The sequence below is a fragment of the Trichomycterus rosablanca genome, chromosome 10, assembly GCF_030014385.1.
Source record: "Trichomycterus rosablanca isolate fTriRos1 chromosome 10, fTriRos1.hap1, whole genome shotgun sequence".
NCBI classification, from domain to species: Eukaryota; Metazoa; Chordata; class Actinopteri; order Siluriformes; family Trichomycteridae; genus Trichomycterus; species Trichomycterus rosablanca.
Genome location: NC_085997.1, coordinates 15,694,223 through 15,717,521, shown reverse-complemented (window position 1 = coordinate 15,717,521; position 23,299 = coordinate 15,694,223). Strand labels below are relative to the sequence as shown.

General features: G+C 37.0%; 1 protein-coding gene across 6 annotated transcripts in view; it reads left to right on the top strand.

Annotated features, from left to right (window-relative positions):
* usp54b (ubiquitin specific peptidase 54b) overlaps nucleotides 1-23,299 on the top strand; it is a 198,240-nt gene that overhangs the window by 150,155 nt on the left and 24,786 nt on the right. For 4 of the 6 annotated variants that reach the window (XM_063002868.1, XM_063002869.1, XM_063002870.1 and 1 more), the window contains exons 7-15: nucleotides 5,990-6,095; nucleotides 9,441-9,587; nucleotides 12,422-12,571; nucleotides 12,670-12,841; nucleotides 14,280-14,459; nucleotides 15,345-15,906; nucleotides 21,558-21,685; nucleotides 21,766-21,924; nucleotides 22,502-22,621. In XM_063002868.1, the coding sequence (XP_062858938.1) occupies nucleotides 5,990-6,095; nucleotides 9,441-9,587; nucleotides 12,422-12,571; nucleotides 12,670-12,841; nucleotides 14,280-14,459; nucleotides 15,345-15,906; nucleotides 21,558-21,685; nucleotides 21,766-21,924; nucleotides 22,502-22,621 (1,724 nt within the window). The remainder of the gene's footprint in view (nucleotides 1-5,989; nucleotides 6,096-9,440; nucleotides 9,588-12,421; nucleotides 12,572-12,669; nucleotides 12,842-14,279; nucleotides 14,460-15,344; nucleotides 15,907-21,557; nucleotides 21,686-21,765; nucleotides 21,925-22,501; nucleotides 22,622-23,299) is intronic. The other 2 variants (XM_063002872.1, XM_063002873.1) reach the window with 2 other exon arrangements.

Below are 23,299 nucleotides of genomic sequence, written 5' to 3'. Positions count from 1 at the left end.
GGTGGCGACTTTATAGGCACAACTTTCATTTGACACATTTATTAGATGCATATAAAAGAACTTGATTCAATAATATGGCAGCATGATTGGGATTTGTGAGCCGGCAGTGTTATTGGAAAGACGTATTCAATAATAAATGGGGCTTTTTTATCTTTGCAGCACATCATTGTTCCACGGTCAATAACAGTCATAAAAGATTTGTAGTGTTGTCTCAGACTGGCAAAATCTTATTCTACATTGATTTCGATGCAGCTGGGGATCCCTGAAATGGATTGCATGTCACTCTGTGGTTTTCATGAGCCAACCATTTATGCCATGGTGCCATGATAAGTAATAGATGCAATAATGTGATTTGAAAAAAAAAGTGTAAAGAAAATGTGTGAAGAACTACATTTGGAATGAAAACTTTAGTCATGGTGTACTGTGGATCAGCTTATGGTCTTATATAATTAGTGTACTGTGTGAGAAGCAGTGGTGCAAATCCTTACAGTCCTGTCATCATCAGCCCTTGGAATCACCTTAACCTTCCCAATACACCAGTGTATCACTGGCTCAGAGTCATCTGAGTATTGGCTGATGCCCAGTTGTTTTGTTTCTTACATCCTTACTGTGACTTAGCAAGCTTTCTGCAAGCTTTCATTGACTATGTAAATATCACATGCTTCAAGAACATTTGTTTATGTGCAAGATTTCCAATATTAGCAGTACACTTTTGTTGCTCTGAGAGGTCAAATAAGGTAATATAGTCAATCCTTGGAGTTCTTCTTGGTCCTGAGTGGTTTCCTTTGTGCTTCATTGTTATGCTAAGGCCTTTAGACAAAATTCTGGGCTTTCTGCCATGGAAGGATTGATGCTGCATCAGCAGTTTGAAACTCACGGAGAACACTCCCAATAATGTTTCTAGGAATGTTGAGAGTTTATTAAATCCTCACTTAGCTTTTGTAAACTTCCATGACAGCTTCTTTGCTTTTACCATGGTTGCATCAAACCTTAAACACATCCCAAATCAGAAAAAGTTGGGACAGTATGGAAAATGCAAATAAAATAAAAATGCAGTGTTCCTTACACTTACTTTGACTTTTATTTGATTGCAGACAGTTTGAACCCAAGAAAGTTTTGTTTGCTCAACTTCATTTCATTTGTTAATATACCTGCATTTCTGCATTTCAGGCCTGCAACACATTCCAAAAAAAGTTGGGACGGGGAAATTTAGGCCTACTACTGAGGTGAAAAAACTACATAATGATACGATTCCAAACAGGTGATTGTAATCATGGTTTAGTACAAAAGCAGCATCCAGGAAAGACTTTGGTGAGCAAAGATGGACAGAGGATCTCCAGTTTGTCAACAAATGTGTGAGAAAATTATTGAAATGTTTCAAAACAATGTACTTCAAAAAGATTGGAAGGGATTTGCATATTTCTCCCTCTACAGTGCATAATATCATTAAACCATTCAAGGAATTTCAGTGCGTAAAGGCCAAGGGCGCAAGCTGAAGCTGAATTCCCGTGATCTTCGATCCCTCAGATGGCACTGCATCAAGAACCGTCATTCAGCAATAGCTGATATAACCACATGGGTGAGGGATTACTTTGGCAAACCTTTGTCAAGCACTACAATACAGAGTTACATGCACAAATGCCACTTAAAACTTTACTGTGCAAAAAAGAAGCATTATGTTCACCATGTCCAGAAGCAGTGTCAACTTCTCTGGGCTCTGAGGCATCTAGGATGGACCATCACACAGTGGAAATGTGTATTGGGGTCAGATGAATCAGCATTCCAGGTCTTTTTTGGAAAAAAAGACAAAAAGGACCATCCAGACTGTAATCAGCAATAAGTCCAAAAGCCAGGGTCTATCATGGTATGGGGCTGTGTCAGTGCCCTTGCCAAAGGTCATTTACACTTCTGTGATGCAGCATTAATGCAGAAAAGTACATTGAGATCTTAGAGCAACATATGCTGCCTTCAAGACGTCATCTTTTCCAGGGACGTCCATTCATTTTTCAACAAGACAATGCAAAACCACATGCTGCACAAATTACAAAGGCATGGCTGATGAGGAAGAGGGTACGGGTACTGGACTGGCCTTCCTGCAGTCCTGACCTGTCCCCAATACAGAATGTGTGGAGAATTTTGAAATAAAAAATGCGACAACGACGACCCCGTACTGTTGCACATCTTAAGACGTGTTTGCAGGAAGAATGAGACGAAATAAAAGCTGAAACACTAAATCGCTCGGTATCCTCGGTGCCAAAACGTCTTTTAAGTGTGGTGAAAAGGAATGGCAACATTACAAAGTGGTAAACGCTTTACTGTCCCAACTTTTTTTGGAACGTGTTGCAGGCCTGACATGCAGGAATGGATGTTTATTAATAAATGAAATGAAGTTGACCAGACAAAACAATGAAATAAAAGTCAAAGTAAATGTAAGAAAATGCAAAGATTATTGTTCTAAATTTTTCTGATCATTTCATTCAGTTAAATATGAATCATAATCAATATAACCAGTGTTGGTAAATAAGGGCCCATTTAAAGGTTAGAATGCCTAAATATTGTCATTAATGCAAACTATTTCAGCTACCTTTCAAAACAAAACTTAAGTTAATTTTGATGAATTTTAATGTTATAGTGCTGTTTTGAGATCAGTATTGACCAGTTTTTTTTTTTATAAAACAAATTGACAGTCACAATAATTTGCACAAAATGTAACAAAAAAACAAAAAAAATGTAGAAAGACAAAAATGAAATAATCGTGGCATTGGGATCCCACCCACAAAACACAGAACCATAATTTCTGTTAACCTTACCTTCTGTTCTTAAAAACACTAAATTAAAATCCTTAAAAAATCCTTAAATAGTGCGGATCCACTAGCAAATGATCTACTATTTAGTTTTAAGCGTGTATATATAGTATGACTGGCAACCATGCAAAAAAAACACACATTCTTTGTCCAGACATTTCTGGCCTCAGACTCAGTGGAACATTTTTAGCCTTTACCAGATGACATCTAAAGATGTTAAGGCTTTTGTTTAAAAAACATCATTTAACTGTATTGAGCCACCAAAGACTAAGCATTTGAATATCATGTGATCACTATGTCGTCACTATGTCGTTAAAACAATAAAATAGATTTTAAAAAGCGTGACACCGTTTAATTTGTGGAGATTAGAGATGTGAAGGACACAAATGCAGTATATAATGCCACTATAAAATACAGATTTTAAATCACATTACACATTTTTCATGTGCTATTATTATTATTTTATTCCTACAATTTGCCACAGGAATGAAATGTTAAAAAAAGTCATTCCAGTCTTGCACTCCGACCTATACTGACCAATATCTAGGTTTTAAATGAAGTTTTAAAAAGTGCCTACAATTTTTTATCATTGTTTGAGCATAGCAATTTATCATCATGGCCTATAGCTGTATTTTCCGGCTGGTCGTTGATGGCATTTAACGATCCAATTTGTCTTCTGAAATAAATGTCTCACTTTCTGCAGCATCGTGGTTTAGTTCTGGCCCATCCCACTTGGCAAACTGTCTTTAATTTTCCATGATCATTAGGGTTTCTTTAATAGACTTACAGATTCAAAGTCCTCATAAATTTTCAAGTCAGGCAATTGGCTAGATTAGGCCAGTGCCTCCTCCTCCCATCCCCCCCCCCCCCCACACACCCCACCCCTTCCTTCAGTCTTGAGTCATGTTAGCTTGATGTTCTGGCACATTCTTAAATTAGAAACCACTATTTTTAAATTCTGTTCTGATATGTCCTGGTGTATCAGTACATTCATGATTCATTGGATGACTTTCATTGCTTCATTGCTCTCTGCAGCAAAACAGCCTAATAACATTATGCTATCAGCTCCACACTTGACTGTCAGCATGATGTGGTAGCCTAGTGGGTAGAGATTTGGTTGTGGGTTTCTATCTATCTGTCTGTCTGTCTGTCTGTCTGTCTGTCTGTCTGTATGTCTGTATGTCCGTCCGTCCGTCCGTCCATCCATCCATCCATCCAACCAACCAACCAACCATCCATCCATCCAACCATCCATCCATCCATCCATCCATCCAATTTATTTATCTGTCCATCCATCTATTTATCTATCATCCATTCATCCATCCATCCATTAATTTATTTATCGATCATTCATCCATCCATTAATTAATTTATCATCCATCCATTAATTTATTTATCTATCATCCATCCATCCATCCATCCATTAATTTATTTTTCCATCATCCATCCATCCATCCGTCCATCCATCCTTCCATCCATTCATTCATTCATCCATATATGATGACTTGAATAACCTGAATTCAGTGGTGCAGTAGTGGTGACTGTAGTGCTCATCTGGCTTCTATAATATGTTCCTTATCATTTGGCTGTGAGCACATTTGTGTAATGTGAAGCACCTGCGTGTGGACTATTTTTGACTTTTTTTGCGAATTATTAACCAATTGTACTGACAGGCGAGTTTTGGTGTTTGCTTTGCACCTGTAGCTTTTTCCCATTTAGCTGTTGTTTAATAATTTAGTCTCTGACAACATTAGCCAGCTCCTTTACCTTAGCACCATGTGTGTGTAATTTTTAAGTAGATACAAGTGCATTAAATAACAAAAACATTAGGTCTAAGTTTCCCATCACATGTATTTTTAAGTGGAACATTCTAACTCATCCCCTGTATCATACTGATTCAGAGATTCAGGCCAGTTATAGCCCTTGATACCAGTACCAGAGTTCTAAGTTAAAAGAGTTTTAAGCTGAGAAATCATTGATGCATGAGGCATGCTTCATAGCTTTTACACTGGAGCTAAAAGTTAATGTTGCTAACAATTATTTGAAGCTTGCAGCTACCTGTTTAGTACTGTACAAACTACAAGTTTGAGTCACCACAAACTTACCTTAAAAACATGATGTAACTTATTTAGTCATCGAATCTCTTAAAACTTGGTCTGATACCAAACTATGAGTAAGAAATCATGATTCAACAATTTCTGGTTTCATTTGTTAAAGAATATTTGTTACAAAGACAAATTTCAGATACATTAAACAGAACATGAGGTCGATCAGACATCTACGTACAGACATGATGTCTGAAGAGGGACAACCAAAGGACAGTGACATTGACCAGGATAAAGCTGAACATGACTGTATATGTTTAACCATGATATATTTTAACATTTTGGGATTTAAAAAGCTTGATTCAAATGTTTTTGGGTGGGGGCATAGTGTTTCTGTAGAAATTTTAAGGTGACTACCTAACATTAGAAGATAAGTTCAAGATGAGTGAGAGTGTTGCTCGGGTGGCACCTTTGAGATCTGGGTTCAGATCTTAGCTGTGTTATTGTCTAGCCAGTTGTCTTCACAAACATAATTTTCCTTGGGGGGAGAGCTGTAGGATGGCTGAAGCCTTGCAATGGATTGGCTCCCTGTCCTGGGTGTTCCTACCTTGCTCTGTGTTTTCCAGTGGAACCAGACCTGCTTGAGTTGAGAAGAATTTATGTTTAACAAGCCTGGTTGTTTATTTAACTAAACTGTCTTTCTAATTAACTGTGGTAAACTACCTACAGTAGTTTAATAATTAAGGGGTAATTGGGTGCTATGCATGTTGGGTAACTTTGTTTAATTAAATACATTGAGTTGTATTTTTTAAGTTTTTTGAGTTCTGGCTTTTCTTTCTCGTGTTTAAAATTGTGTTATAATTATCTGAACTCATTCACTGAAAAACATGCAATAACTGGGGCACTTAAAAAGAGGACATTCATTTTCAGACCGCTGTATAGGTTTTCTCGATATTTGCTAATACCCAATGACTTATAATAAATAAATTTAAGTATACATACAATTTACTGTCAAACTGTGAGTATTTAAGTGTGAGCAGCAGCAAACTTTACCAGTTTGGTGTGAGTTGTGTTCAATAGTGTATGTTCAGTGTATAGCTGATGCTTGAGGACACGTGTGTCTCTGTGTTTCTGCTGCAGTAACCAGGCCGTGCGAATGCTTGAGTGCAAGGAAAAGCCGACGCCGGACATGTTTGGGGAGCTTCTACGCAATGCTAGCACTATGGGAGACCTTCGGAGCTGCCCGGTGAATACACTGTTTTGTGTTACTTGTTTTTATGTTATGTTTGAGTCCAAACCCAACTGCATTCACATTGCATCTGAAATCAACATTTGGTTTATTAATTATGTGTGACTTCACACAGACTGTGCCTGGTATTACGTACTAATGGTGTGCTGTTTAACATACAAAGCTGAAAAGCTGCTGTGATTGTAAAAACAATCAACTGTAGAGTCCGAAATTAAATTAGGACTTGGGACAAAATGTAAGCTTAGAAACAAACATATTAGGTAATAGAGTAAAGTATTTTAAAGACAGGAACTGATACAACTGTTATATCATGATGTGTGGTATCTGATTTTATCCTCATCAAAACTTTTGATATTTATTAAGATCTCATTCCAGTTATTTACATTTTTTATTGACATTAGGTTGGCTGAAGTTTACTGTAGCAGTTTTTGTAAAAACAAACCAAACTGGTGCTTTGCAACAATGACACTGTACAATCTAAATGCATTTTAAAAACACAATCTTGCTTCATGTACACTCCTAGGGTAAACAGCGGTGTTTAGTTGGGTTTTAAAACTTGAACCTTTTCAGTCGCAATCAGACAGACTGGTACTGGAAACAACAACAATAATGATAATGATAATTTATTATTAATAATAATGTATTATACATACATGATTGCCTATGTCTGAGAGGAAAGATGGTGAAGACCCTGTGATGGATTGGCGCCCGAAAGCCTGATCCACTAAAGAAAAAAAAAAAAGAAAGAAAAAAAATTAAAATTTAATTTAATTAAATTAAGCAGATGAAAAGACAATTAAATTAGAAATGATAATAACAACAATAATAATAATAACACTAATAATAATAATATTTATTGTTATTATTATTTATTATTATTGTTGTTGTTGTTGTTGCTGTTGTTATTATTATTATTATTCATTATTATTGTTTATTATTATTATTATTATTATTATTATTATTATTATTATTATGAGGTGCATTGCAATTTGTGCCTAACATTTCCGTCTTTGGTTCCCACCCTGTTTTTACCTGACCAGCATGAAGCAGTTGCTAAAAATAAATGAATGGATTAATAAGAATAAGAATTCATGACAGTAAAAAGGCCTAAATATAATATTTTACCCTCACATTACTTTATTTAGGCACATTCTGAATTACAAGGAAGCCTGTTTCTGTGGTTAAATGTATATTTCAGTTTTTCACCTGCTGCTAATCTCTGCTGAATTAATATGGATCAGAAGATCAGGATTCAGGTTGCTTCCACTTATAATTAATGCTTGTACTGATGGTCTAAATTGATCCCCTGAGTTGGGTGAGTGATTTGAATGTAGAAAAGCTTCAGTGAAGCTTAAATGACATGACAGGCTCAAGAACAAACATGTTATCTCGTTTCATTAATGTGCATTTATTTAGGAATCATTAAACTGACAGGTTCATTTCATGGGTCAAGGCCTAATACAGATGTGGGTAGTCTTATGTGTGAACAGACTTATTATTAGTGTAGGATGCATACTGAGATAAGGGATTTAAAATAGTATTGGTGTAAAAAGACATTATGGGGACATGCTAAAGGGTTTCCTCCTTACACACATCCCAACTTTGTGCAGTCTCTTTCAGATGACAGATGCAAGTGCTTTGACATAATTTTTGGCAGGAGCTACCTTAAGGTTCTGTGATGATATTGTAAGATGCAATCTGTTGAAATGAAAACTGTTCTTGGGCTGAATTGCCAGGCGCCTTGGTCTGCTAACACAGCAGGTCCTTGCACAGCGTTTGAAGACCCCACCCACTTGGTCCGGTCATTTCCCCACCCAGCAGACACAGTGGCCAATTTTGTGTCTGCTGCAGGCACTGCCAATTGTGCCTGCTAGATGGCACCCATCCAACCAGTACTGGGGTGTTCAGAATCTTGGCGCTGGTGTGCTAGCAGAATATCCTGCTACACCACCTGGGCGCCTAAATGTCAATATGTTTTTATTGGCTGCCCTTTTTTTTCCTTCACATGACTGTAATTCATTAAAAATAATTCATTTTAAATACCTGTTGGTAGTGAGTGTGGACAAAACTTCCAAATATATTCATTTAGAGGGTGTCTACAAAAGTTTGGCCATATAGTGTATAATTATTATCTGAAATTAATTAGATAGATAGATGGATGGATGGATGGATGGATGGATGGATGGATGGATGGATGGATGGATGGATGGATGGATGGATAGATGGATAGATAGATAGATAGATAGATGGATAACTTTATTAATCCCAGAGGGAAAGTCAGTTATTACAGCAGCTACATTAGGTACATTAAAGCAAAAAGTATTAAAGTACAAAGAATTAAAGTACACAAGTAATGTTGTAATTACATAGCTTGTTATATAAAAAAACCTTAAAAAATCTTAAAAACACAAAACAAACATGTTGATTAGGATTACACGTCACAAATGCACTGATATTTTAATTACCCACCTTTTAATGTTCAATAAATAAAGAACATTAGAAATTACTTCTATTTTAATTTGAATGATTAAGACACGAAATCAACATGCTGTTAGTAGCTCAGTAATTAGTCAGTAATGAGAAATCATTTATGGATCATTTTATTTAAGCCATTAGAAAGAGATAAGATGAACTGATGAACAAAGTGTTGTGTGTGGGATTTGTTATACTGGGTGTTTCATGTGTGAACAGGTTCCGCACAGTAAACTGCCATGTAAACACTTAATGTGTAAAGACGCCAAGCTTGACCATGACTGTTAAAGCAAACCTAGTATTTATATGTGTTTCGACTGTAAAAGAGGCTGTAAACTAAACAGCTGGCTGGATGCTGGGTGTTTGACTTACTACTTCAGCCAAGTATTCAGACGTGTGTGTGTGTGTGATTGTGTGTGTGCACAAAACAAGGAGAAACTGGGGGGATGATGGGAACTGTGGCCAGTTCTGAGAACAGCGCTCTTTTTGTTAGTCCCATGCTACCCAGGACTTGTGCCAGGCTGGTGCAACCCTGCTGGCATTGCTTACTCTCCACTGAACAAAAGCAGTGATGCGGTAGGCAGGGGTGAGGCTGGCAGTGCCACCGATTGCCAGGGTTTTCTTTTCCCATTTCCACATCGCCCCTGCCAAACGTCTCTGCGGTGGGCGCTGACTCAAAGAAAGCAGCTAGAACACTGGGAGCTGAACATAAGGCCCTGCTGCACTTCATATGCATTTCCAAACACTTCCTTTCTTCTCTATTTTTCTCTCTTTCAAGCACACACAGATTGATGTTGACCTGTGTCTTTTTATTGTGTTGTTGTCTTGGACTTGAACTCAAACGTGGACTTCTCTGTGCCTGTTTCTCAGAGTAACTGTGGAGAAATGTTGCGCATTCGCCGAGTTTTAATGAATTCTCCTGAGATCATCAGCATTGGCCTGGTGTGGGACTCGGACCACTCTGATCTGGCCGAGGATGTCATTCACAGCCTGGGCACATGTCTGCGTTTGGGAGATGTAAGATGCACATTTAAAAATCCTTATCATGTTTGCTTAGTTGCAATGTATCTCTTTCACCAATCATTTTTCACCCTGACACTCCATACATTAAAAAAATTTTGCAGCTTGAAGATTAAAGAATAATAAAGAAATTTTTCATTCAAACCTTAAATAAAACCTAAATAATTAACCTAAAAATATAGCACAATATAGAAATAAAAAAATAAATAAAAACCAAAACTAATAGCACAATATAGAAATAAAAAATAAGTAAAAACCTAAAATAATAGCACAATATAGAAATAAAAAATAAATAAAAACCTAAAATAATAGCACAATATAGAAATAAAAAATAAATAAAAATTTAAAATAATAGCACAATATAGAAATAAAAAATAAATAAAAACCTAAAAATATAGCACAATATAGAAATAAAAATAAAATAAATAAAAACTTTAAAATATAGCACAATATAGAAATGAAAATGAAAAACCCTAAAAATAGCACAATATAGAAATAAAAATAAAATAAATAACTTAAAAATATAGCACTTTATAGAAATGAAAATAAAAGAACATAAAAACTTCAAAATATAGCATTATATTGAAATAAAAATAAAAAACCCAAAAATATAGCATTATATTGAAATAAAAATAAAAAACCCAAAAATATAGCACAATGTAGAAATAAAAATAAAAGAAATAAAAACTTAAAAATATATCACTATATTGAAATAAAAATAAAAAACCTAAAAATATAGCACAATATAGAAATAAAAATAAAAGAAAAAAAAGCTTAAAAATATAACAATGTAGAAATAAAATAATTAAAAACTAAAAATATAGCACAATATAGAAATAAAAATAAAAGAAAAAAAGCTTAAAAATATAGCATAATATAGAACTAAAATTATTAAAAACTACAAATATAGCACAAAATAGAAATAAAAATAAAATAAAAAAAGCTTAAAAATATAGCACAATATAGAACTAAAATAATTAAACACTAAAAATATAGCACAATATAAAAATTTAAAAAGCTTAAAAATATAGCACAATATAGAACTAAAATAAATAAAAACTAAAAATATAGCACAAAATAGAAATAAAAATAAAATAAATAAAAACTTTAAAATATAGCACAATATAGAAATGAAAATGAAAAACCCTAAAAATAGCACAATATAGAAATAAAAATAAAATAAATAACTTAAAAATATAGCACTTTATAGAAATGAAAATAAAAGAACATAAAAACTTCAAAATATAGCATTATATTGAAATAAAAATAAAAAACCCAAAAATATAGCATTATATTGAAATAAAAATAAAAAACCCAAAAATATAGCACAATGTAGAAATAAAAATAAAAGAAATAAAAACTTAAAAATATATCACTATATTGAAATAAAAATAAAAAACCTAAAAATATAGCACAATATAGAAATAAAAATAAAAGAAAAAAAAGCTTAAAAATATAACAATGTAGAAATAAAATAATTAAAAACTAAAAATATAACACAATATAGAAATAAAAATAAAAGAAAAAAAGCTTAAAAATATAGCATAATATAGAACTAAAATTATTAAAAACTACAAATATAGCACAAAATAGAAATAAAAATAAAATAAAAAAAGCTTAAAAATATAGCACAATATAGAACTAAAATAATTAAACACTAAAAATATAGCACAATATAAAAATTTAAAAAGCTTAAAAATATAGCACAATATAGAACTAAAATAAATAAAAACTAAAAATATAGCACAAAATAGAAATAAAAATAAAAGAAATAAAAACTTAAAGATATAGCACAATATTGAAATAACACATTACAGAAAAACACATTAGCAAAATGACAGAAATTTTTCATAGATGTTCTTTGGTTGGAAGAGCACTAAATGAGCCTTAATGTGACATTGTGTTATTCAAAACTGCCCATCTTTATGACCAAAGATAATATGATTACCACACACTGCAACACTGTCTTTAGGGCTGTGGGTAGACTGAACAGGCCCTATTTCCTTCCAATTTTTTTCAGTTCTGGAATCATGATTGCTGAGCTTATGTAAGGAAATTGAGGACTGCAGTTCCTTTGGGTTGTTTTGTGTTCCTTTGGATGAGTTATCACAATTCATTTGTTGTGGATTTCTTAGATGCCGTCCTTACTAGATTTACTACTGTTCCAAGTTTTTGTCATTTGGAATCTTTTACTTTTACTGTGGTTCGCTGAAGGGTAGGGGTCTGCAGCAGTAAAGGAGAGGTACAACCAGGTAATTGGATATGACTATATTGGGAAGAAACTGAAGAATGCTTAAATGGAATAAAAATAATAATAATAATAATATAATATAAATAATATTTAATATTTAAATAATATTTACATTTACATTATATTTTCAGCATTTAGCAGACGCTTTTATCCAAAGCGACTTACAGTATTGTGACAGTATACTGTCTAAGCAATTGAGGGTTAAGGGCCTTGCTCAAGGACCCAACAGTGGCAACCTGGCAGTGGTGGGGCTTGAACCAGCGACCTTTGGATTACTAGTCCAGTACCTTAACCGCTAGGCTACAACTGCCCTAATATAAAATTAAATAATAAAAGAACTATAGCTAAAGTAGTTATTTTTAGAAATATAGAATGTCCAATGTCCTCATTAAACTATCTGTAAAGCATACAAGTCAGAGCACTGTCAATGCTGATGAGACAGAACCTCTGATGATTTAGTCTTAGGCTGCAGCACAAAGTTGGCAGCTCCACACAGCTAAACGCTCAACCATCCGCTCAGGTCACAGACCATTCGCTTGTCTCTCACAGCCAACTCTTTAACATTTGTTCTGCCCTGTAGCTGTTCTACAGAGTGACAGATGACAGAGCCAAGCAATCAGAGCTCTACCTGGTGGGCATGGTGTGCTATTACGGCAAGCACTACTCCACTTTTTTCTTCCAAACCAAGATACGCAAGTGGATGTACTTTGATGATGCACATGTCAAAGAGGTACAAATTGCAGAAAAGCAGTCTACAGTTAATTTGTGCTTAGTGTGTGTGTGTATTTGTGTGTATATTGTTATTTGTGTGTGTTTGACTCTTAACAGATTGGACCTAAGTGGAAAGATGTGGTGGCGCGGTGTATTAAGAGCCACTACCAACCTTTGCTGCTGCTTTATGCTGACCCCCGTGGGACTCCCGTAGCTTCACAGGAAATGCCCTCTGCTCATCTGGAGCTGCACCACTGCAGTAAAGCCGGCTACGACAGTGAAGACTCTGGTAAGAGTATTAAACAGTACAGAAAATGGAGAGAGAAAGTGTGACTGAAAATGTGAAAAGGCGTGTAGGTTTTTGGTTTGTTTTACTGTAGTATTTCATTTTTTTCCATGGCGTAATACCAAGGATAAGATACATTTTATTGTATTTTAATTGTTTTAGATCTTCAAACTCAATTTAAAACCAGACAAATAGAACCAAAGTCAACACAGATGATTAGATGATTTTTTTTAAAATCTAAACATCATTTAAATAAAACCTCTTCTGCAATGTGAAGTAAGAAAGACTCCAAAGAGTCATAACAAGCAGCACATATATCAGCCATGATGAAAAAAAAAATTAAGAAAAAAAAACCATTTATAGCATGTTTCAAACTGAAGGCCCGCAGGCCAAATCCAGCTCGCCATGTCATTTTATGTGGCCCGCGAGAGCTTAAAAGACATATGATTGTCTTAAAATACAATAAAAAATCATACATAAACTGCATCTCCCACAATGCATGCCGATTTTGTGACCCGCAAAGTGACCGCATCCCACCACTAGATGGCAGTGTTTCCACATCAGCGTTTAACTGAGGTGGTTTTCCAACAAGTGATGTTGAGAAATATTTACAAATAATCCCAAAATGTACAAGAAGAGAAAACTGTAGCAGAAGGAAGGCAATTTAATGAAAGATGGGAAAGTGAATACAAGTTTGTGCTTCAAGAAGAAATACCGATACGTCTCTTGTGTTATGAGGCTGTGTCTGTGGTAAAGGAGTACAATATAAATGTAGATATACATTATAAATATACAGAATAAATTGGCATTTTGACACCAAACAGAATTTAGCCTCCAAGAAAAACAACAAGTTGTCCAAGAATTAAAAGGCAGACTGCAATCACAGCAGGATACGTTTTATACAATACAATGGATCCTTTGAGGACCACCATAATGCAGATGTGGCCCTCGGTGAAAATTAGTTTGACACTCCTGATTTATAGGGACTTTTATTATTAAATATAATATTCTATTTTATTTTTTGTATTATATAATTATTTTTTTTTTTAAGCTGCCACTCTTTTGGCTAATATTATGCAATTATTTTTTTAATATAATCTTCATATTTTTACCACCACTTTATCCTTGACTACTCAAACATTTACTAACACATGCCATTTTGGTAACATAGTTGGGCTTTAACAAAGGAATAAAGATGTAATAACGTGTTATCTGTTATGTACTGAAACATGCTTTACCAGTTCAGAACACATTGGGAGAAGCAGAACGCTCAAAGACCTGTAACTGTATTGGATTTACAGCATGTATATTATAAAAAAAATAATATCAGTGTTCATGTATATATATTTTTTATTGTGATTTGGAGTCTTTGATGATGATGACTGTAAAACTCTATGAAATTATAATGATTATTATAATAATGTCTTTGATGTTTGTTCAGGGAGAGAGCCGTCTATCTCCAGCGACACTCGCACTGACTCCTCAACAGACAGTTACAGTTATAAGCACTCTCGCTCACATCACGAGTCTATGGCCTCGCATTTTTCCTCCGAGTCTCAGGGAACTGTGGTGTGTAACCAGGACAGCAATGGCTCACAAAACAGCATGGACTCTGCAGGTAGTGCTATCAGTATCAACACACACACACACTTAAACACACGCAAAGACCAGTGTCCCACTGCCATGCACAGCTGAAAAGTGTCATTGCTCTCAACACACCTGATCCAAATCATAAATGGTTTAATAATGTGCTGAACTAATGTGCTAAAAACTGAAAGGGTGCAGTAAGCCACATTTTTCTCTTTTTTCTCAGATTTTTTCCCCCAATTTTCCTCCCTAATCTAGTCGTATCCAATTATTCTGAGTGCATTGTGCTTCACCTCTACCGACACTACCCTCCACTGCTGGAGCTTCGCAACTGACACATACCCTTTCCGTGTTTTCTGATATGGTCATTTAATTTTCAGTTTTGTAAGCTTGTTTTACTTTTGGCTTACTAATTTATTTATTTTTTATAATTTCTTCATTTATTTTTGTTATTTGTTATTTAGATTTTTTTTTATTCCTAATTGGTTGTCCAATTTCTTGTTTACTTGTTTATTATTATTATTTTATTATTATTATTTTTATTATTTTATTATTATTATTTTATTATTATTATTTCTATTATTATTAGTTTATGATTTATTTGTTTTTATTTGATCTTGGGGTTATTTGTTAAGTTGTTTATTATTATTACTATTATTATTATTATTATTGTTTTATTATTTTATTTTTTTATTTATTTTTTGTGTTATTTGTTAATTTGCACTTCCACTATTCTTGCATGTTGCTAAAATCACTGTGCCATGTTTAGTAAGATTTTTTTTTACAAATGTTTACTATTTTTTTTTTTTTTTTTTTTTTTTTACTAGATTTTTTTTACTAAGATTTATAATTTTAGACCTTAGACCTCTGAGTTCTTAACACTACATACTGTGTTAACACGTGCATATCTTTTGTTTAGATGATGTCCTGAAAGAGAAGTGTGCTTCACTCTCTCCATCACGGTCATCCTCCACTGGACAACTTTTGGATTATAAGAAAGTGGGGCCAGGTGCTAGTGGATCTGAGGGGATGCAGCTTACAAGAGACTGGGAGGATGAGAGCACCAGCAGCGAGTCTAAATCAAGCTCTAGTGGGGGGCGCTATCGGCCATGCTGGAGACCCAGAAGAGAAGCTCTTAACATCGACAGCATCCTTAACCATGAGAGACACAGACTATGTGACCAGACTTCAATGGGCACGAGTCCACTGCCTGAGGACTGCATGCCTCAGACGTCCAGCGAAGCCTTCCCAGAGCCGGACGCAGATGACATGGGCAAAGCAGATACCCAGGTCATGGGCAGGGTGGGAGATGGTTCTAATCTAGGGATGGGACATCTTCCTGTACCGACCTCTCCAAGGGGTGTGGATTACCAGCCAAGGTTGATTCAGAGAATGGAGAGCGGCTATGAGAGCAGTGAGAGAAACAGCAATAGTCCTATCAGTATGGACATGCCTCTGAATGAGAATTCTACTGCACTAAGGTATTGCTTGCTGTTCTAAACTTTGACTCTTTTAAGGTTGGAGGATAAACTGAATATACACTGTATTGCCAAAAGTATGTGGACAGCAAAGCAACAAACCTATATGAGCTATACATCCCTTTCCAAAAGATACTGTCACCTTAGACTAAAAGAAAAAAATGTCCATTTGTTCAGTGTTCAGAAAAGGTGAGGAATGAGCATGGGTGATATTATTCACTGCCAAGAAAGCTTTATATTCTAACAGGCTGTGCAATAAAGAAGCTACAGGGAATATTTTATTCATACAAAGCATTTCTATTAAAACAGGCTTGTATTTAAAAGCTATTTTGTTCGCCTTGCACTTTCACTTCCACCTTGCTTTTACTTGGCTGAAAATTGGGCTGAATAAAAAAGTACATAACCAATTAAAAAAAAATGTTAGGACAGTAGGCAACATACCAATGAAAACAGAAACCAGTGGTAACTGGTTAAATGTCTTCAGCAGAAACATACTGTTGGCCATGTGTGGTGTATTAAATTTATTACAATTTTAGGGGAGTATACAACGATCAGGCATAACATTATGACCACCTTCCTAATATTGTGTTGGTCCCCCTTTTTCTGGCAAAACAGCCCTGACCCACTGAGGCATGTACTTCACTAGACCCCTGAAGGTGTGCTGTGGTATCTGGCACCAAGATGTTAGCAGCAGATCCTTTAACTCCTGTACGTTGTGAGGTGGGGTATCCAAGGATCGGACTTGTTTGTCCAGCACATCCCACAGACGCTCGATTGGATTGAGATCTGGGGAATTTGCAGGCCAAGTCAATACCTCAAACTCGTTGTTGTGCTTCTCAAACCATTCCTGAACCATTTTTTCTTTGTGGCAGGATGCATTATCCAGTTTCCATGAAAGGGTGTACATGATCTGCAACAATGCTTACGTGTCAAAGTAACATCCACATGGATGGCAGGACACAAGGTTTCCCAGCAGAACATTGCCCAAAGCATCACACTGCCTCCGCCGGTTTGCCTTCCTCCCATAGTGCATCCTGGTGCCATGTGTTCCCCAGGTAAGCCACCCGGCCATTCACATTATGTAAAAGAAAACGTGATTCATCAGACCAGGCCACCTTCTTCCATTGCTCCGTGGTCCAGTTCCGATGTTTACGTGCACATTGTTGCCGCTTTCGGCAGTGGACAGGGGTCAGCATGGGCACCCTGACTGGTCTGCGGCTATGCAGTCCCATACTCAACAAACTGCGATGCACTGTGTATTCTAACACCTTTCTATCAGAACCAGCATTAACTTCTTCAGCAATTTGAGCTACAGTAGCTCGTCTGTTGGATTGGACCACACAGACCAGCCTTCGCTCCCAACGTGCATCAATGAGCCTTGGCCACTCATGACCCTGTGGCCGGTTTACCACTGTTCCTTCCTGGACCACTTTTGATAGATACTGACCACTGCAGACCGGGAACACCCCACAAGAGCTGCAGTTTTGGAGATGCTCTGACCCAGTCGTCTAGCCATCACAATTTGGCCCTTGTCAAACTCGCTCAAATCCTTATGCTTGCCTATTTTTCCTGCTTATAACACATCAACTTTGAGGATAAAATGTTCACTTGCTGCCTAATATATCCCACCCACTAACAGATGTTGTGATGAAAAGATAATCAGTGTTATTTACTTCACCTGTCAGTGGTCATAATGTTATGCCTGGTCGGTGTATACTTCACAGCTCTGCTTCTGCTATTTTTTCTTTCCCAGCTGCCTTGCCAAAATGTTAGTCAGGACTCTGAAAGACTTTTGTTCCTTTATACTGTGCAGTGTTTATATGCTAAACACTTAATCGAATTATGCAGTCGGCAGAAATTCATATTAAAGTTCAGGAGCTTGTAGTTCCCTGGAGGACACAGACAGAAGCTTGTAGTCTTCTGAAAAGGAACAGGTGTTTGTTAAAAATTAAAAGCTTTGGGTCTTGTTCAAGGGACTACAAAGAAGCAGAATTTGAGCAGGGCTTTGGTGGGGTAGCTCTGGGGTAAAGGCTCTGGGTTATTAATTGGAAACTTGAACCTTACAGATGTGTGAAGAAAAGTATGTTGTAACGTTAGACACAGCAGCGCTGCTGGATTTTTCAAGTACAGTGTCCACTCACTGTCCGCTCTATTAGACATTCCTACCTAGTTGGTCCACCTTGTAGATGTAAAGTCAGAGACAATTGCTCATCTATTGCTGCTGTTTGAGTTGGTCATCTTCTAGACCTTCATCAGTGGTCACAGGACGCTGCCTACGGGGCGCTGTTGGCTGGATATTTTTGGTTGGTGGACTATTCTTAGTCCGGCAGTGACAGTGCGGTGTTTAAAAACTCCATCAGCGCAGCTGTGTCTGATCCACTCATACCAGCACAACACACACTAACACACCACCAACATGTCAGTGTCACTGCAGTGCTGAGAATCATCCACCACCCAAATAATACCTGATCTGTGGTGGTCCTGGGAGAGTCCTGACCATTGAAGAACAGCATGAAAGTGGTTCTATATGGTAGATGAAGTTGATAACATGGACAGTGTGTGTAGGAGGTGAATTTAAGGTATGGCTGTTTGGTGTATATATACATATATATAATTTATTTATTCTTTATTTACCACTACAGTGAAGCCCAAAACACCCAAAACACTTTAAGGTTCTTCACGAAAACACTATGCCACAGTCTAGCACGATAATAATAGATTCCAGATATTAGTAATACAGTACTGAATCTACACAGAAGCAGCTGGAATGTCACAAAAGATTGTAAAAAAGATTTATACCTAGCTAAGCTCACTCTACGACTCCACATTATGAAAAAGACTAGCCAAAATGAGTTTAGAAAAGAAACATGAAGCTTTTATTTAATTTAGTTTTTTGTGTGTAATTTTGTTTATTGTTTTAAAATCGTATTGCAGGACCAATATGCAATTCTGAAGAATAAAACAGTTATTGTCTTCTATTTAAAGACATCAAAATCATGGTGTATTTTAAGCTGAGTTAAATATAACTTAGGATACATTAGGATACATTGTAGAAATATAACTTGGACTGAGTGCCAGTTCATTGCATGACTTTATGTTTGAATCAATGCTGAAGAAAGTGGTCAAGTCAGGTTTATTTATAATGCACCTTCAACGACCTCAAGTGTCATCCAAAGTGCTGTACAATAAAATCAGAACAATAATGAAGCAAATCAATTACATAAAATACAGTAATACAGACATACACCAATCAGCCATAACATTAAAACCACCTCCTTGTTTCTACACTCACTGTCCATTTTATCAGCTCCACTTACCATATACAAGCACTTTGTAATTCTACAATTACTGACTGTAGTCCATCTGTTTCCCTACATGCTTTGTTAGCCCCCTTTCATGCTGTTCTTCAATGGTCAAGACTCTCCCAGGACCACTGCAGAGTAGGTATTATTTAGGTGGTGGATGATTCTCAGCACTGCAGTGACACTGACATGGTGGTGGTGTGTTAGTGTGTGTTGTGCTGGTATGAGTGGATAAGACACAGCTGCGCTGATGGAGTTTTTAGACACCACACTGTCACTGTCGGACTAAGAATAGTCCACCAACCAAAAATATCCAGCCTACAGCGCCCCATGGGCAGTGTCCTGTGACCACTGATGAAGGTCTAGAAAATGACCAACTCAAACAGCAGCAAAAGATGAGCGATTGTCTCTGACTTTACACCTACAACGTGGACCAACTAGGTAGAAGTGTCAAATAGAGTGGACAGTGAGTGGACACGGTATTTAAAAACTCCAGCAGCGCTGCTGTGTCTGATCCGCTCATACCAGCACAACACACACTAACACACCACCACCATGTCAGTGTCATTGCAGAGCTGAGAATCATCCACCACCTATATAATACGTGCTCGGTCAGTAATTGTAGAACTACAAAGTGCTTCTATATGGTAAGTGGAGCTGATAAAATAGACAGTAAGTGTAGGAACAAGGAGGTGGTTTTAATGTTATGACTGGTCAGTGTATAGTAAGATATAAATCAATGGTAAATATAACAGTTGGCACAGAAAAAAGCCATGCTAAAACCCAAAAACCTAGTAAAATAAATAAATAAATAAATGGTCACTTATCTATGGCTGGTTTTTGACTGTAGATATGTTTAGTTATTTTTAGAATGGACAACTTGGTAGGTTTTTATAGACCAATTCTAACCTGGTTTAAATTTTATAGACTAATTTGTATGTGATAAAGAAGGTTCTTTTATCCCCCCTTCCTGCATATTTAGCCCCAAAATGTCTGCATTCTTTTGACAGTAGTTTTGAGTGTGCCAGTGACGTCTGTCACTGATGTTAGACGAGAATGTTGGCTTATAATTGGTGTTTTAGTTTTACCAAAAATGTTTGAGGGGGTCAAGGTCTAGGCTCTGTGTAGGCCACTGATTTAATCCACACCAAACTTTCCATAAATGACTGCAGACATCCCAAGTCTCCCGGAAGTTCCAGGAGTCTCCCGCATATACATAGCGGCTCCCTGATGCCCGCAAGTCAGATAAAATCTCCTGGAATCTTTAACGAGCGGCCAAGAGAGTGCACAAACACACACACACACACACACGCAGGCGACACAGACCTTTTTCCCCCGATCGCGTATTAAATCTGTTATCTAATATACAATCTAGTGCACTGTGTAGGGAACATAAATCTATGATCGAATATACAATCTAGTGCACTATGTAGGTAACATAATTAATTATGTAATACACTATCTAGTGCACTATGTAAGGAACACAAAACATCATCTAGTTGTACTTTCTAGTGCACTATGTAGTGAACATGAATGCGTTATCTAATACACTATCTAGTGAATTATGTAGGGAACATAAATCCGTGATCTGATATGCAAACTAGTGCACTACGTAGGAAACATAAATTCATATCTAAAATACTACCTAGTGCACTATGTAGGGAACATAAATCCGTTATCTGATATACAATTTAGTGCACTATGTAGGGAACCTAAATCTGTAATACGCTACCTAAAGCATTATGTAAGAAACATAAGTCTGTTATCTAGTACACTATCTAATGCACTAAGTAAGGAACATAAATTCCTTCCTAATATACAATCTAGTGCACTATGTAGGGAACATAAATCTGTTATCTTTCACACTACCTAGTGCATTATGCAGTACACATTAATGTGTTTGTGACGCGAACAGTTAGCTCAGTTAGCAGCTCATAAAAGTCCTGTTATCACCCATATCCTTTGGTCTGCGCGAGAGTTTTTTTTTTTTCTTCTTTTTCTTTTTTTTGATGGGGGTGGATGGGGTCCGGGTCGGGGGGTACCTCCCTGAAATGAGTTTTTGCAACTTGGGATGTCTGTGACTGTGTGAGTGTGGCTGAAGCTTATAAACTCAGTTTATGAGTGTTTACATACTTTTGGCCATGGAGTGTATTATTCCTGATGGGTCCTACACATTATCACAGTAAAATCCATAAAAGCTTCATTTTATTTCAAATATTACATGGTTCCTCAGCTCGAATGCAGAAGATACTAATGTACCAATGTGTATACATTTACCATATACAGTACATCAAACAAATTGTAATTATTTCACTTTTTCTTCATATGGCAAACATCTTACCCCCTTATTAGAGAGGCTGGCAGTAGGAGGTCACCTACCTCGGGACCATCCTGGAAGACGGTGCCAAAATCCAAAAGTAGCAGTTCCATCCTGCAAGACGTACGATCACCCAGCTGGAGCAGCACTTCTGCAAGCTTGGGTGAGCTGCATCAAATACATATTGAAGCTACCCCTGCCATCTTTAAGCTCTGAAATATTTCCTAATTTGTGTGGGTGCAGGAGAGGGCCGCAGCGAGCTGGACGAGCTGCAGGAGGAGGTGGCCCGCAGAGCAAGGCAGCAAGAGCTTCAGAAAAAGAAGGAGAAGGAGAGAGAGGCAGCCATGGGCTTCAATCCAAAACCTAGCAAGTTCATGGACTTAGATGAACTTCAGCACCAGGGTAAATATGACACAAATACACAGTATCAGGCACTTCCTATGGGTTTGTGGGGGGGGGGGGGGTTAAAATATGCGGGTGAATTTAGGTCTGTATTTTTGCATTTGCTCTTTTTAGCTTCTCTCCCAGGGTCTTGATAACTGGGTTAGATTAGCATTGGTAAACCCAGTAGGTTCTGTTTTCATAGTGGGAAACAAATCGAGAAAAAGAAATCTGATTAAAGGCTGGGATAGCAAAAGGTATACAGGTGTTTACGTCATGTGGAGACAATGGGAGGTAATAAATCCAACTGCACAAGAGGATCATCAAGAGACTGAAGCAACCGTGTGCATAAAAATATAAGTATATTTACAACAGTCAGTCTAGAAACAAGAATAAATGTGCTTTTCTCAGTATGAGTGCATGTTTTTATGTCCTGGTGTAAGTATTTGGGCACATCTGTACTGGTGATACTTTTGCTTCTGTTGTGTCTGCGTAATGTGGCAAGGTTTCCATCTGTACTGGGCACTTGCCAGTGTGCCACAGGCAGCGTGAATGTGTGCATGTTTTCAGCAGCCTGGCCTTGGTGTGTTAATTGCAGGAAAGGGGTGCAGTTTTAAACGCTGCCTGGCAGAAGCGGATGCTCTGTTAGAGCAGTCGCTGCGCCTCGAGCAGGCTGGAGACCCAGCCACCGCCCTGGCACTCTCTCGCCACGTTGTTTGTAAGTAACGCTAACTGTACCCCTGCCAGTTGTGTCTAGCACTAGCACCAGCTACCCCACCCCTTCCACCGAAGCTGCTTCCAACTGTCAGCTTGCATTTGTCTGGCTTTTGTGTGATTGTATTTGTCTTAACGTGTGTAACCTATGTGTATCCTCATTGTCTTCATGTGTTCATTTTTTACCTGAGCGGTTATCTTTGTCTTTCTGTCTTTTTTACAATCTTTCTCTGTGCTAAAGCTTTATGCAGATGATTGGCAAGGTAGATTAGTACTGTGTTTAATGTTATCATCAGCAAGAATGCCTTTTGGTGGCACTAAGGTGGCGCAGCGATAAAACACGCTAGCACACCAGAGCTGGCATTTCAAACATGTCGGTTCAAAACTCAGCTCTGCCATCCAGCAGGCTGGGCGTCTACATGAACAACGAGTGGCTGTTGTTCATACAGGGTTGGATCCGGACGGGGATTCCTCATAACTGATGCAATTACGACCTCTGCTTGCTGATTGAGTCAAGGAATAATGCGTTGATCAGGGTGTGGCTCTCCGTACACAAAGCTGATCCGCATATGAACTCACCTCGTGCAGGTGAAAAGATGCAGTCGGCTACTGCACACGTGTCAGAGGGGCTGTGTGTTAGTGTCGGCTCTCCTCAACCAAGGTGGGGATCGGCATCAGTAGA